Source organism: Clinocottus analis, unplaced genomic scaffold (genome assembly GCF_023055335.1).
Source record: "Clinocottus analis isolate CAN_PGR_092001 unplaced genomic scaffold, fCliAna1.0.p SCAF_2, whole genome shotgun sequence".
Classification (NCBI taxonomy): Eukaryota; Metazoa; Chordata; class Actinopteri; order Perciformes; family Cottidae; genus Clinocottus; species Clinocottus analis.
Genome location: NW_027175931.1, coordinates 17,888,325 through 17,905,063, shown reverse-complemented (window position 1 = coordinate 17,905,063; position 16,739 = coordinate 17,888,325). Strand labels below are relative to the sequence as shown.

Genomic DNA, 16,739 nt, shown 5'->3' with positions numbered 1-16,739 from the left:
CTGTAGTCAATCATCTCGTTAGGTTAAGCTGGATAATAGGACTTTTGATCGGATTTGTTGAACTACGTACGTGGAATAGGACCATGGTTTCCCTCTTTACCCACTGTGGTTTCTGTGTTTGTTTTAGAAGTCCCTTCAATTGTCGTCTTTGTTTTCTTCAAACTATATGTTTTAAGATTGACTTTTGTTCATCAAATGTTTCTTGGTGTTTTTCTCTGGCTTAAACAATATGATGAAACACTTTGGAGCAAATATACACAATATGAGTCCAAAACTTGAGGCAAGAATTGCAAATATCTCCACAGCCACAGTAAATTTCCCAGGAGAACTGACATATGCTGGGATGAAGGTGACCCAGACTGCACAGAATATCAGCATGCTGAAGGTGATAAGCTTGGCTTCATTAAAATTATCAGGTAGTTTCCGGGCTAGGACCGCTAACACAAAGCAAAAGACAGCCAGCAGGCCGATGTACCCGAGCACAACCCAGAACCCAACAGATGAGCCTAATGCACACTCCAGGATGATTCTCTCCTTGTATGTGGTGAGGTTTTTCCTTGGAAAAGGAGGACTAAGAACCAACCAAAGAGTACATATTATAACTTGAATGAAGGTGAAAGACACTACAGTCATCCTTTGTTGTGGAGGACCAAACCATTTCATAACATTACGACCTGGGAGAGTGGCTTTGAATGCCATTAACACAACTATTGTTTTTCCAAGAACACAAGAGATACAGAGGACGAAGGTGATCCCAAACGCTGTGTGGCGCAGCATGCAGGACCACTCAGAGGGTTTTCCTATGAAAGTCAATGGGCATAAGAAACAGAGAGTCAGAGAGAAGAGCAGCAGGAAGCTCAGCTCAGAGTTGTTGGCTCTGACAATCGGGGATGTTCTGTGATGGTGAAACACAGCCGCTGTTATGATGGCAAGACAGGCACCACCAACTGAGAATGCAGCCAGGGTGATTCCTAGGGCCTCATTGAAGGAAAGAAACTCTACAGGCTTGGGGAGACAAGTGTTTCTCTTTGCATTAGGCCAAAATTCCTTGGGGCAAGTGAAACAATTAGGGGACTCTGAAAAAATACAACAAAAGAGGGTTTAGCAGTCATACTCAATATTTGATGTTATGCAGTAGATATGCATTCAAAGAAACAATACCTGTTGCGTTGCTAATCTCTCCTTCAGGACATGGTATACAATCATAACAGCAGATGGGTTTTCCTTTCTGCAACACCTTACGAGTTCCTGCAGGACAGCTGACAGAGCACACTGACACAGGCACCTGGCACATAGATACAAACAAAGTCAAACATATTCAGATGTGCTTCAAAACTCTGAGGATTAAAGAATATGTTTAAGTTATTTTCAAGTCAGTCTAAAAACATAACTCTCATGTTAAAATAAGTATGTGTGTTTTTGTCAATGCAACTGCTGGAGGAAAAACTTCACAGTTGTGTCATAAAATTATTTCTAATGTTTAGCAAAACTAGGCCTTAGCAGTCTGGATTGGACAAAGCAAGCAGGTATTTCCCAAAGAGTAATTTCATTTTGCTCCTTACTTCTGTGCTACCCTCCACCCAGGTGAGGTCCCTGTTGATGTGGAGTTCCTGGCCCACCGGCAGTGATGCATCGTAGTGCCCTACTGCCACCATCTCAATGCTGCCACTCTCAGTTTTTTGCCAGTTAACCAGCTCGTATGTGGCCACAGGATCCCCGTTGGCATCAAATGACACATCATAACCATTTTGGGAAAACTTAACTTTCTTCAGCTGCGTGAGAACCTGCAAGGATGAAGTAGTGGAAGAGGGAGAGGGGAAGGAAAGAAACAATGTATAATAACATTTATATTTTCATTGGTGTTTTGACATATTTGTTTTGACTGACCTGTTTGGACTCTATGCTGGTGAGTTTATCACAGTGGGTGATAGCATATGATTCCTGACACATTGCATTATGAATGGCATGTGCTATTGCATAAACAGCTTTGTACACCATGTTAGTGATTCTGAGCTGAGATGTGTCAGTGTACGGGCTCTGGATCATCTCTATGTCTTCACTTCCATCACACACATTCTTGTCCGTGCCTGCTGCTAAAAACAAAAGAGAGGACACATGAAGACACTGGTAGTTGTTTTAGCCTTGACCATCCATCCATCCAACCATTTTCCGCCCCTTATCTGGTGTCGGGTCGCGGTGGCAGCACACCCAGCAGACCGACCCAGGCTTCCCTCTCACCCGCAACATTTTCTAGCTCATTCTGGGGGACCCCGAGGCGTTCCCAGGCCAGCCGGGAGATATAATCCCTCCAGCGTGCCCTGGGTCTTCCCCGGGGCCTCTTCCCAGTTGGACGTGCCTGGACAACCTCTAATCGGAGGCGTCCAGGAGGCATACGGATTAGATGCCCGAACCACCTCAGCTGACTCCTTTCGATACAGACAAGTAGCGGTTCGACTCCAAGCTCCCTCCTGATGTCCGAGCTCCTTTCCCGATCTCTAAGGCTGAGCCCAGCCACCCTACGAAGGAAGCTCATTTCGGACGCTTGTATCTGCAACCTCGTTCTTTTGGTCACGACCCAGAGTTCGTGATCATAGGTGAGGGTTGGAACGTAGACCGAACAGTAAATGGAGAGCTTCGCCTTCCGACTCAGCTCCCTTATCACCAAGACGGACCGGTACAGCGCCTGTTTTACTGCTGCAGCCGCATTGATCCGCCTGTCGATCTCCCGCTCCACCTTACCCTCACTCGTGAACAAGACCCCGAGATACTTGAACTCCTTCGCTTGGGGCAGGCATGTTGTCCCCACCTGAAGGGAGCAATCCACCGGTTTCCGGCAGAGAACCATGGCCCCAAATTTGGAGGCGCTAACTCTCATTCCTGCCGCTTAATACTCGGCTGCAAAATGCCCAAGCGAATGCTGGAGGTCACGGTCCGAGGAGGCAAACAGGACCACATCATCTGCAAACAGCAGAGAGGCGATCCCGAGGCCCCCAAACCGGATTTCCTCCGCCCCCGGCTGCGCCTAGAAATCCTGTCCATGAAAGTCACAAACAGGACCAGTGATAAAGGGCAGCCCTGGCGGAGGCCAACACCCACCGGGAACGTGTCTGACTTACTACCGAGGATACGAACGCAACTCCTACTACAGGCGTACAGACACCGGATAACCCGTGCCAACGGGTCCGGCACCCCATACTCCTGCAGCACCCCCCACAAAAATCCCCGAGGGACCCGGTCGAAAGCCTTCTCCAAGTGCACAAAGCACATGTAGACTCCTTGGGCAAACTCCCATGACCCCTCCAGTAGCCTTGCAAGGGTAAAGAGCTGGCCCACTGTTCCACGACCGAGATGGAATCTGCACTGCTCTTCCTGAATCCGAGGTTCGACAAGCGGTCGGAGCCTCCTTTCCAGCACCCTGGCATAAGCTTTTCCCGGGAGGCTGAGCAGTGTGATACCACGATAGTTCGAGCACACTCTCCGGTCCCCCTTCTTGAAGATGGGAACCACCACCCCGGTCTGCCAGTCCATGGGCACTGTTCCCGACCCCCATGCGACACTGAAAAGGTAGTGATGGCGAGATGAAGCTTCTTGAAGCTTTGAGGCTTTCCATCCAATTAGTTCACTCATGGGTAAGATGTAATGACAGGCGGGACTTGAGCCGTCCGGGAGCGCGTATTTGTCGTCGTCACCGTCGTCTCTCTCTGATGTATTGTGACTTTGGTTCAGTGGTTCGACACCCGTCTTTCAGTAGGAGTGTTGGTGGTTCGAGCCCGGGATCCGCAAGTCCATCATAATGTGTCCTTGAGCGAGACACTTAATCCAGAGTTACGGTGTATGTAGCTTAAATATAAGTTGCTTTTTATGAAAGCTTCAGCTAAATGTAATGTTACTCAAGGTGCAACGTTATATATTTTTTTAATAAAAATATAACTTTCCCACAGTGCTGGGCTTTTTGAGACAAGTTCACTTGCTTTATAAAATACCTTTCACAGGCACAGATGAAGCTGGTTACAGAGAGGAAGGGGGGAAATCTATTGAGTTTCGCTGCCTCTTATATTTCGAATCCCACGGCAAACCAACAAACTGTTTTCTGAATCAGTCACATGGTGCCGTTCGCGAGGCTTCGAACGTCACCACATACGTCATCGACACAAGCCCAACCGCCCAACGTATCACCGGTACTCAACTCCCTGCCATTAACTCCATCCATCTCAAGCGTTAACTGCAGAGAGCACACCGCATCGTCAGGGACCCCACTCACCACAACCACGGACTGTTTGCCCTCCTCGCCTCTGGGAGGCGCTACAGAAACCTCCGTTCCAGTACCAGCAGGCTCAGGAACAAATTATTTCACTCAGCTGTCAACACCCTTAACTCTGCACCACGGTGACATCATTACACCACACTGCACCTTAATCGCTACTTTTGCTCTCTGGACAGATGCAAACTACATTTCATTGCCACAGTACTTGTGCTATAAAGATGCATCTGAATCTACTAGTATAGCTATATTACTATAATATATGTACTTATATAATGCTTTTCTAGTCTTCCGACCACTCAGAGCGCTTTAACATTACATTACATCATTCACCCATTCACACCCATTCACACACTAATGGGAGGAACCACCATGCAAGGTGCCACATCGGTATCATCAACCATTCATACACATTCATACACCGTAGGCGCAGCTATGGGAGCAATTTTAGGGTTAAGTGTCTTGTTCAAAGACACATCGACATGGGCTAGTGGCGCTGGGATCACACCGCCAATCCTCTGATTGAAAGACGATCCCTGCTCACCACTGAGCCACAGTCGCCCTGCATGTAATGTATTTCACCCAAGGGGCCTAAATACTGTCTATATAGTGTGTGCTTGTGTTTAGCCCTTTAGTGTTGACATCTTCTCCAAGATAGCAGAGTGCCTCAACTTGACCTGAAAAATCTTTATTTCAAGTTAGATTATTCACAGAGATCTTATTTCCACTTCATGTCTTTGTTCAATACCAAAAGATTTCCCTTTAAATAGCTCGGAGATTGGCATGTTGATGCAGCTGTTTCTCCAGTCAGAGAGAATAACCCATCTAAGTGTTATGTTAAAGATCAGTCAAACTTTCTCACTTTTTCCCAGGCTGCAGTTGAATGCATCCTCCCAGAACTCAGTAAACACTGGAGAGGCAGCCACTTTAGAGGGAGAGAGATCCAGCAGGAAGTCTCTCAGACCTGGGATGACAGATCGCTCAATGCCAAATCCAACTGCTCCAGCACATAGACTGAACCTCAGCATGTCTGTGTCAGTTACCCAGGACTCACTGCCTATCCACTGGCGAGGAGGAGAGGGCTTGAGCGACAGCTCTTCCAGCAGAATCCTCATGTCTCCAGGGGATGTAAAAGCAACAATAACCATGGCTGTTGACCTTGAGAGAAATCAAAGTGCATTGTATAAGTCAAATAATGACATATATTACAAAATAAATTGTGTATTTATATATGGAGATAATTTCAACAGTTTTTGGTCTCACTCAATTTGCCTCTAACGTGAGAAAATACTCTTGTATCTTATACTTTACGAAACATTGTTATGGACTTGTTTACATACGATCAGTGTGAACACAAGGAACAAAAGCACATAATTAGAGAATATAAAAACCTGTTGATAATGTCGGCTACTCTCTGGATCCTGCTTCGTGGCTGGTACTTATTGAAAGATTCTGAATATTCCACACAGATTCCCTCTTTGTGTGCTGCGTCCAGGAAAGACGCCATGCCATTGTTTCCATAATCCGTATCTGAGCGGATAGCACCTATCCAAGTCCAACCAAAGTGTTTTACCAGCTTTGCCAGCGCGTCAGCCTGGAACTGGTCACTTGGGATTGTTCTGAAGAAACTCGGGTACTGCTGCTTATCGGACAGGCATGCACAAGTGGCAAAGTAACTAACCTAAATGAACACAACAGTGTAATTATTGAACAGGACAACACAAAATAGCACTGGTCTGTTAAACACATAGTTTGCAGAAACTCAAAATATTTACTTGAGGAATGTTAAAAGGTCCAATGATGCGAGACATGCTGATGGATGGCGTGGACTCAGTCTCACCAATAACAGCCATCATCTTACCAGATTGTGAACAATTGTCACCGGTGTAAAACATTGGGTCCAGGCCGCTTGACAGCTGGAATGCCACATGCACTGATACAGGCACAGAGGAACACGAGTCGTAGATCTGATAACCAAGTTTGATGCCCGGCAGCAGCTCTGTGCTGTTGTTAATCTCCTCGATGGCGAAGATCATTGCACGTGAATAGCGCAATTCACGGGTATCAATGCTGCACAAAGACACTTGTGTCACTGTTTAAAATATAGTCAACATTGTGATGGGGACAGGACATTCCAGTCATTTTCAACAGAAATACATAATATGTAACAATTTCAAACCAAAATTCAAGACAGATATCAGTACAAAATGCACAATAATCTTAATTCATGGATTAACAATAGTTGGATATTTTAATCCTGAATGTTAGTTTTCATATTTTTTTCAGCTGACATGAAAATAGCTAAAATTCTCTCATACATTGTTAACATAATACTTGCATATTAAATCATTATATTTTTTCATAACCAAACAATAATGCATTCAAACTATATAAACATCCTCTTAGCCCCAACATCTTCCTCTTACTAACCTCCCTGAGCATCTTAGTGGATCAGGCATGGTGGTGTAGTTATGCTTCATCGCGTGCATGGAGTAATGAATGGAGAAACTACCACCAATAACGTAGTCACCATCCATTGAGAAATCAGGTAGACGAGTGGTACCCTGGAGCTTACATTTCACAGATGAGGCTTCAGTTCTCACCCCAACACCAGTCCTATCCTCTGTGAGCTCATTCCTTTGTTTCACACCATCCACAGAACCATTCAAGGCAAGAGCTGAGTTCAGCTCACACAAACCCAGAGACAGGATCAGGCCAATGAAGAGAGCTGAGATCTCCATCCTCAACTCTCCTCTTGTGGGCATTCTGTGTTTTTACTGGTTTATATAGATTTTCTGACTGAATCTTCCCTCCTACTGTACGTCAGCTTCCTGTACGTCAGAGAGAGGATGCTCTTACCCTCTGGTGTTGATTAACTATTGTACAAGTCTTTTTTGTGAGCTTTGTGTACATTATAATATGCATCAAGTGCCCATGTGTCTTTTCTCTTCTTTTCAAGTTACCATTGTAAACCTTAATATCTTCTAAATTAAGTCATATACCTTTTAAATGTCTAACAAATGTCCAACACTAATGAATTGTTTGTTTGGTTTTATTGCATATTAAATATTGTCAACACAGAAATATGAATAAAGAAGCACTGAGTTAATACAAAAAAAACATTATGCTGTTAGTTTTACTTTTATATTTTCAGGCCGTGATGAAAGAATATTTTTTTAAAAGGGACGAAACATTTTTTAAGGTACTTACTCAAAATTAGATTAAAATTAATATATTTAATATAAAAAAACTTAAAATGTAAATATTTTGTGAAACAAGATGATGACTGAATGTGCACATCATGAACTATATACTAAATGTTGCTGTTGGAGCCATAACATAGTTTTTTGTCTTTATTATATCCTGACTGAAAACACAGAGTACATACATGCAGTTTTGACATTGAACACAGATTGGAGCACTAACTCATGAAATGCACACAGAGCTACAGGTGATGAGAATCAGGTGTGTTGAACAGTTCTTTAATTACGTTACGTGTTGGAGACAGAGCATGGCTGGCGTGCTTAGATTGTGAATATAATGAATTAAAGCAGATATTTAATAAGCAAAATGCTGCTATTTACATTTTGCCAGTGAGCATAAATGTCAAACTACCAACCAAACATTGGTTTATTTTTAACTAAGAGCACACATGTGAAACAGTTTGTTTTTCCTTTGTCGATGGTTCAGGTATTTGCCTTCTTAGTTTTCTCCATGCTTTACGTTTTAAGATTGACTTTTGTTCATTACATTTTTCTTGGTGTTTTTCTCTGGCTTAAACAATATGATGAAACACTTTGGAGCAAATATACACAATATGAGTCCAAAACTGGAGGCAAGAATGGCAAATATCTCCACAGCCACAGTAAATTTCCCAGGAGAACTGACATATGCTGGGATGAAGGTGATCCAGACTGCACAGAATATCAGCATGCTGAAGGTGATGAGCTTGGCTTCATTAAAATTATCAGGTAGTGTACGGGCTAGGACCGCTAACACAAAGCAAAAGACAGCCAGCAGGCCGATGTACCCGAGCACAGCCCAGAACCCAATAGATGAGCCTAATGCACACTCCAGGATGATTCTCTCCTTGTATGTGGTGAGGTTTTTCATTGGAAAAGGAGGACTAAGAACCAACCAAAGAGTACATATTATAACTTGAATGAAGGTGAAAGACACTACAGTCATCCTTTGCTGTGGAGGACCAAACCATTTCATAACATTACGACCTGGGAGTGTGGCTTTGAATGCCATTAACACAACTATTGTTTTTCCAAGAACACAAGAGATACAGAGGACGAAGGTGATCCCAAACGCTGTGTGGCGCAGCATGCAGGACCACTCAGAGGGTTCTCCAATGAAAGTCAATGAGCATAAGAAACAGAGAGTCAGAGAGAAGAGCAGCAGGAAGCTCAGCTCAGAGTTGTTGGCTCTGACAATCGGGGATGTCCTGTGACGGTGAAACACAGCCGCTGTTATGATGGCAAGACAGGCACCACCAACTGAGAATGCAGCCAGGATGATTCCTAGGGCCTCGTTGAAGGAAAGAAACTCTACAGGCTTGGGGAGACAAGTGTCTCTCTTTGCATTCGGCCAAAATTCTTTGGGGCAAGAGAAACAATCCGGGGAATCTGAAAGAACGCAACAAAAGAGGGTTTTTAAAAGTCAAGCCCAATATTTGATGTGATGCAGTAGATATGCATTCAAAGAAACAATACCTGTTGCGTTGCTAATCTCTCCTTCAGGACACGGTATACAATCATAACAGCAGATGGGTTTTCCTTTCTGCAACACCTTACGAGTTCCTGCAGGACAGCTGACAGAGCACATTGACACAGGCACCTGGCACATAGATACAAACAAAGTCAAACATATTCAGATGTGTTTCAAAGCTCTAAGGATTTAAGAATATGTTCAAGTTCCTTTCAAGTCTGTCTAAAAACATAACTCTCATGTTAAAATAAGTATGTGTGTTTTTGTCAATGCAACTGCTGGAGGAAAAACTTCCCAGTTGTGTCTTAAATTATTTCTAATGTTTTGCAAAATTAGGTCTCAGCAGTCTGGATTGGACAAAGCAAGCAAGTATTTCCCAAAGAGTAATTGCATTTTGCTCCTTACTTCTGTGCTACCCTCCACCCAGGTGAGGTTCCTGTCTATACGGAGTTCCTGGCCCACCGGCAGTGATGCATCGTAGTGCCCTACTGCCACCAACTCAATGCTGCCACTCTCCGTTTTTTGCCAGTTAACCAGCTCGTATGTGGCCACAGGATCCCCGTTGGCATCAAATGACACATCATAACCATTTTGGGAAAACTTAACTTTCTTCAGCTGAGTGAGAACCTGTGAGGATAAATTAGTGGAAGACGGAGAGGGGGATAAATTAAATGATGTATAATAGGAAAAGGTACAGTATAACCAAAAGTCATTTGGGTTTTGACATATTTGTTTTGACTGACCTGTTTGGACTCTATGCTGGTGAGTTTATCACACTGGGTGATAGCATACGATTCCTGACACACTGCATTATGAATGGCATGTGCTATTGCATAAACAGCCTTGTACACCATGTTAGTGATTCTGAGCTGAGATGTGTCAGTGTACGGGCTCTGGATCGTCTCTATGTCTTCACTTCCATCACACACATTCTTGTCTGTGGCTGCTGTTAAAAACACACAAAAACACAGGCAGGTGTTTTTTAGCACTGACAATGATATAACTATTTCAAGTTATAATGTTCTTTTTGAGTTTTATTTAACCTGTAAAACCGTTCATAGAACCTATTGTATCTATAGTCATCTAATTCATTCATAAAACATGCTTATTTTCACTGACTCCTTAACTCTCAAGTCACTCCTCTCAGACATTACCCATGAATCCATTTTCTGCCTCTAACTAGTCTTAAATGCAGCAGCTAGGCATCTTACTGGTTTTAACAGACAACAGAATATTTACCCAGTTCTGACCTTTCTCCACTGGCTCCCAGTTGGTTTTAAAATTGATTTTTATTGATCACTTTTAAGACCAGTCTGGGTCTGACTTCATAACTCTCATGTTAAAATAAGTATGTGTGTGCTCTGTTACTGAAATGTTAAAGATCAGCCAAACGTTCTCACTTTTTCCCAGCCTGCAGTTGAATGCATCCTCCCAGAACTGAGTAAACACTGGAGAGGCAGCCACTTTAGAGGGAGAGAGATCCAGCAGGAAGTCTCTCAGACCTGGGATGACAGATCTCTCAATGCCAAATCCAACTGCTCCAGCACATGAACTGAACCTCAGCATGTCTGGGTCAGTTACCCAGGACTCACTGCCGATCCACTGGCGAGGAGGAGAGGGCTTGAGCGACAGCTCTTCCAGCAGAATCGTCAGGTCTCCAGTGGATGTAAAAGCAACAATAACCATTGCTGTTGACCTGGAGAGAATTAATAGTGCATTGTATGAGACCATTATGAACAAAATATATGACAACATATTTGTGAATATGTATGGAGATAGTTTTTGGTCACACTTAATTTGACACTCGGTGAGCAAATACTCTTCTATCTCATACTTCACAGGACATTGTCGTTGATTTGTGTACATACGATCAGTGTTAACACACAGAGAACAAAAGCACATTATAAGTGAATGTAAAAACCTCCGGATAATGTCTGCTATTCTCTGGATCCTGCTTCGTGGGTGGGTCCGATAGAAAGATTCTGAATATTCCACACAGATTCCCTCTTTGTGTGCTGCGTCCAGGAAAGACGCCATGCCATTGTTTCCATAATCCGAATCTGATCGGATAGCACCTATCCAAGTCCAACCAAAGTGTTTGACCAGCTTTGCCAGCGCGTCAGCCTGGAACTGGTCACTTGGGATTGTTCTGAAGAAACTCGGGTACTGCTGTTTATTGGACAGGCATGCACAAGTGGCAAAGTGACTAACCTAAATGAACACAGCAGTGAAATTTTAGGATAGACACAAAATATCCCTGGTCTGTTAAACACATTGTTTTCAGAAATTCTAAATATTTACTTGAGGAATGTTAAAGGGTCCGATGATGTGAGACATGCTGATGGATGACGTGGATTCAGATCCACCAACAACAGCCATCACCTTACCAGATTGTGAACAAGTGTCACCGGTGTAAAACATTGGGTCCAGGCCGCTTGACAGCTGGAATGCCACATGCACCGCTACAGGCACAGAGGCACACAAGTCGTAGATCTTATAACCGAGTTTGATGCCTGGCAGCAGCTCCGTGCTGTTGTTAATCTCCTCGATGGCGAAGATCATTGCACGTGAGAAGCGCAGGTCACGGGCTATAAAGCTTTACATGGATAAAAACGCAAACTCAGGGTTCAATAACTGTATTAATATGGTCTACATATGAGGATAATTCACAATTTTAACAGAAATATACAAAACGTGAAAACTGAATAACAAAAATCGATGTGATTAACTAATTAATTAGATACTAACCCAATAATAATGTTCATGCATGGATTTAACAATATTAACTGTTCCAAACAACATTTTTGGTTTTTATAATGTTTACTAATTCAAAAACATATACTTAAATGTTATATTATGATTGTAATAATATAATTTACTTACATTTTTTCGAATATGTAAATTTGTTATGTCCACAGAATGTTGCAATAAAGAAATTTAAAACAAAATACACATTTCCATCACAGAGTAACATCCTCTTAACACCGACATTTTCCTCTTACTAACCTCCCTGAGCATCTTAGTGAATCAGGCATGATGGTGTAGTTATGCTTCATTGTATATGCATAGGGGTGCATTGAGAAACTACCACCAATAACGTAGTCACCATCCATTGAGAAAGCAGGTAGACGAGTGGTACCCTGGAGCTTACATTTCACAGATGAGGCCTCAGTGCTCACCCCAACACCAGTCCTATCCTCTGTGAGCTCATCCCTTTGTTTCACACCATCCACAGAACCATTCAAGGCAAGAGCTGAGTTCAGCTCACACAAACCCAGAGACAGGATCAGGCCAATAAACAGAGCTGAGATCTCCATCCTCAACTGTCCTCTATTGTGCATTCTGTGTTTTTACTAGTCTATATATAGATTTTCTGACTGAATCTTTCCTCCTACTGTACGTCATCTTACTGTACGTCAGAGAGGATGTTCTTACCCTCTGGTATTGATTAACTCTTGTACAAATCTTTTTTGTGAGCTTTGTGTACATTATAATATGCATCAAGTGCACATATCTCCCTCCCTCATAGCTTCTCTCCTATTGTACGTCATCTTACTTTACGTCAGAGAGAGGATGATCTTACACTGTAATGTTTGATTAACTCTTGTATTCCTCATTTATTTTACAGAGAGGATTCATAACACCCATCCCCACCAGCCCGGGTCTGTTTTTTATTTCTGAACATACATATTGTGTAAATATTTTTTTTAATGTATCATACATATTTTGTTTTTTAAAAATGAAGCTTGCTCTGCAGTATGAAGTCATTTATTAGTCCCATTTTTATAATTTTGGTGAAAGAAATGACAGACAGTTTTAGACATTTAATGACATGTATCTACCATTTTATTCACATATTTCACTGCTAGACCCACATGGAACAAAAAATGTGTACCCTTCTTTCTTATTTCTTCTTCCATCCATCCATCCATTTTCCGCCGCTTATCCGGGGTCGGGTCGCGGTGGCAGCACACCCAGCAGACCGACCCAGGCTTCCCTCTCACCCGCAACATTTTCCAGCTCGTTCTGGGGGACCCCGAGACGTTCCCAGGCCAGCCGGGAGATATAATCCCTCCAGCGTGTCCTGGGTCTTCCCCGGGGCCTCTTCCCAGTTGGACGTGCCTGGAAAACCTCTAATGGGAGGCGTCCAGGAGGCATCCGAATTAGGTGCCCGAACCACCTCAGCTGACTCCTTTCGATACGAAGGAGCAGCGGCTCGACTCCAAGCTCCCCCCTGATGTCCGAGCTCCTTACCCTATCTCTAAGGCTGAGCCCGGCCACCCTACGGAGGAAGCTCATTTCGGCCGCTTGTATCCGCGACCTCGTTCTTTCGGTCACGACCCAGAGTTCGTGACCATAGGTGAGGGTTGGAACGTAGACCGACCAGTAAATAGAGAGCTTCGCCTTCCGACTTAGCTCCCTCTTCACCAAGACGGACCGGTACAGCGCCTGTTTTACTGCTGCAGCCGCACCGATCCGCCTGTCGATCTCTCGCTCCACCTTACCCTCACTCGTGAACAAGACCCCGAGGTACTTGAACTCCTTCGCTTGGGGCAGGCATGTTGTCCCCACCTGAAGGGAGCAATCCACCGGTTTCCGGCAGAGAACCATGGCCTCGGATTTGGAGGCGCTAACCCTCATCCCTGCCGCTTCACACTCGGCTGCAAAACGCCCCAGCGAATGCTGGAGGTCACGTTCCGAGGAAGCAAACAGGACCACATCATCTGCAAACAGCAGAGAGGCGATCCCGAGGCCCCCGAACCGGATTTCCTCCGCCCCCCGGCTGCGCCTAGAAATCCTGTCCATGAAGGTCACAAACAGGACCGGTGATAAAGGGCAGCCCTGGCGGAGGCCAACACCCACCGGGAACGTGTCTGACTTAATACCGAGGATACGGACACAACTCCTACTGCAGGCGTATAGAGACCAAATAGCCCGTGCCAACGGATCCGGCACCCCGTACTCCTGCAGCACCCCCCACAGAACCCCCCGAGGGACCCGGTCGAAAGCCTTCTCCAAGTCCACAAAGCACATGTAGACTGGTTGGGCAAACTCCCAAGACCCCTCCAGTAGTCCCGCAAGGGTAAAGAGCTGGTCCACTGTTCCACGACCGGGACGGAATCCGCACTGCTCCTCTTGAATCCGAGGTTCGACAAGCGGTCGGAGTCTCCTTTCCAGCACCCTGGCATAAGCTTTTCCCGGGAGGCTGAGTAGTGTGATACCACGATAGTTCGAGCACACTCTCCGGTCCCCCTTCTTGAAAATGGGAACCACCACCCCGGTCTGCCAGTCCATGGGCACTGTTCCCGACCCCCATGCGACACTGAAAAGGCGTGTCAGCCAAGACAGCCCAGCAATGTCCAGCGCTTTCAGCATCTCAGGGCGGATTTCATCCACCCCCGGCGCCTTGCCACCAAGAAGCTCTTTAACTACCTTAGTGACCTCTGCCAGGGATATGGGTGCACCCACCCCAAGGTCTTCAGGCACTGCCCCCTCCCCAGGGGACATGTTGGCCGGGTTTAGGAGTTCCTCAAAGTGCTCTTTCCACCGTCCGACGATGTCCCCAGTCCGAGTCAGCAGTTCCCCTCCCCCGCTGAGAACAGCCTGGGGTAGGCCCTGCTTTCCCTTTCTGATCCGCCGGATGGTTTGCCAGAACCTCTTTGAGGCCAACCGAAAGTCCTTCTCCATGGCCTCCCCGAACTCTTCCCATGACCGAGTTTTAGCATCCGCTACCGCCGCAGCTGCAGCCCTCTTGGCCTGCCGGTACCCATCAGCTGCTTCAGGAGACCCCTGGGCCAACCAGGCCCGAAAGGCCTCCTTCTTCAACTTGACGGCTTCCCTCACCCCCGGTGTCCACCACCGGGTTCTCGGGTTACCGCCGCGACAGGCACCGACGACCTTCCGACCACAACTCTTGACAGTAGCTTCCACAATAGAGGCTTTGAACAAGGTCCACTCGGATTCCATGTCCCCAACCTCCCTCAGGATGCGTGAAAAGTTCTTCCGGAGGTGGGAGTTGAAGACCTTCCGGACAGGATCCTCAGCTAGACGTTCCCAGTTCACCCTCACAACACGTTTGGGCTTGCCAGGTCTTTCCAGCCGCCTCCCTCGCCATCTGATCCAACTCACCACCAGGTGGTGATCAGTTGACAGCTCTGCTCCTCTCTTTACCCGAGTGTCCAAGACATACGGCCGCAGGTCAGATGATACGATTACAAAGTCGATCATTGATCTTTGGCCTAAGGTGTTCTGGTACCAAGTACACTTATGAACCACCTTATGCTCAAACATGGTGTTTGTGATGGCCAAACCGTGGCTAGCACAGAAGTCCAACAGCAGAACACCGTTCGGGTTCAGATCGGGCAAGCCGTTCCTCCCAATCACCCCCCGCCAAGTTTCACTGTCATTACCCACGTGACCGTTGAAGTCTCCCAGGAGAACTATAGAGTCGGCAGGACTCTATAGGACTCTATTTCTTCTTTATACTTATTATTTATTTTTTTTCAAACAGGAATATCAGGTTGGACTACCATCACTTCCAGTGAGACCAGGGTGCATTCTTGCTCTCTCTGGAACCTAAGGTCTCTCTTTGGCTACTAACCGTCCCCTATCCACTCTTCGCCCCTTGGAAGGTAGCTGCAACCTGTAGACGACCTCACCCACCCTTTCCAAGACTGTGCAGGGGCCGACCAGCTTTGGGCACTAACCCGTCTTTCGCTGCGGGTTATAAACCCACACAAGCTCCCCAGCCCAAAAGTGCTGTCCTCTTTCCCTCACGTCTTAATTACGTTTTTGCTGCTTCCTCGAGAACTCATGGGCAGATTCGAGGCAAGCTTGCAGTCTCCTGGCAAACTCGGGCTCAGGGGAACGGTTTCAGGGGGCCGGCCAAAAGCCATTTCTGCGGGGGTGCGAAGTTCTCTCCCCAGCATGAGGAGAGACGTGTACAAGAAGACGACTCCTGAACAGCCGAGCGACACGCCATGAGCACCAAAGGCAGATGCTTGTCCCAGTCGTGCTGGTGCTGGGCAGTAAGGATGGCCAGCTGCTGACCCATGGTGCGGTGGAATCTCTCCACCAACCCATCACTATGCAGCCGCAGGGGGGAGGTGCACGTCTTGTGCATGCCTAGGGGCTCACACACCCGTGACTTAAAGTTCCACCCCTGATTGCTGTGAATGGTCTCTGGTACTTCAAACTGACTGAACATGGCTTTCACCAGAGTCTCAACAACCGTCTCTGCCTCTTGATCAGGGATAGCGTACGTCTCTAGCCACTAGGTGAAGTAGTCGATGGCTGTGAGAACATAGCGGTTCCCTCCGTCTGAGCGAGGCAGCAGCCCCGCCACATCCACGGCCACTTGCTTCATTGGTGCCCCCACGAGGCACTGCTGTAACGCCGCATGTGAGCGCCCAGGGGGTCCCTTTCGTGCCATGCAAAGATTTCAGTGATGGCAGAAATCCTCCACATCATTCTTGCACTGTCCCCATTAGAAGCCCTGACGTAGGCGACATAGTGTTTTGGACACCCCAAAGTGCCTGGACACTAGCACCGCGACACGCAGCCCCTTGGGGACCACCATCTGCCACTTTGCCTCCTCTGTTGCTGGCTCCTTACATGCCCAATGGAGTATGGCCAGACTCAGGCGTAGCGATTTGAACTGTGACCGGAGTCCTTGAAGGGATTTGGAGAACCCGGCTACCTCCTCCTACAGCGACCGCCGACCTGACCCCCACCCACTGTATGGCCGCCTGTAAGTCTGTGTCCT

At 46.1% G+C, this 16,739-nt stretch overlaps 2 protein-coding genes across 2 annotated transcripts; both read right to left on the bottom strand.

Annotated features, from left to right (window-relative positions):
• Positions 1 to 171: 171 nt before the first annotated feature.
• On the bottom strand, positions 172 to 6,720 carry LOC137790394 (extracellular calcium-sensing receptor-like). The gene is made up of 8 exons (XM_068584592.1): positions 6,692 to 6,720; positions 6,037 to 6,331; positions 5,653 to 5,942; positions 5,124 to 5,419; positions 1,888 to 2,093; positions 1,563 to 1,784; positions 1,162 to 1,285; positions 172 to 1,076 (listed from the first exon to the last, which is right to left on the bottom strand). Exons 1-8 carry the CDS (start codon positions 6,718 to 6,720, stop codon positions 172 to 174), a joined length of 2,367 nt encoding a protein of 788 aa, XP_068440693.1.
• A 1,267-nt stretch (positions 6,721 to 7,987) lies between these two features.
• LOC137790181 (extracellular calcium-sensing receptor-like) lies at positions 7,988 to 11,551 on the bottom strand. The gene is made up of 7 exons (XM_068584163.1): positions 11,276 to 11,551; positions 10,896 to 11,185; positions 10,375 to 10,670; positions 9,718 to 9,920; positions 9,380 to 9,601; positions 8,980 to 9,103; positions 7,988 to 8,892 (listed from the first exon to the last, which is right to left on the bottom strand). Exons 1-7 carry the CDS (start codon positions 11,534 to 11,536, stop codon positions 7,988 to 7,990), a joined length of 2,301 nt encoding a protein of 766 aa, XP_068440264.1. The 5' UTR covers positions 11,537 to 11,551.
• Positions 11,552 to 16,739: the final 5,188 nt, after the last annotated feature.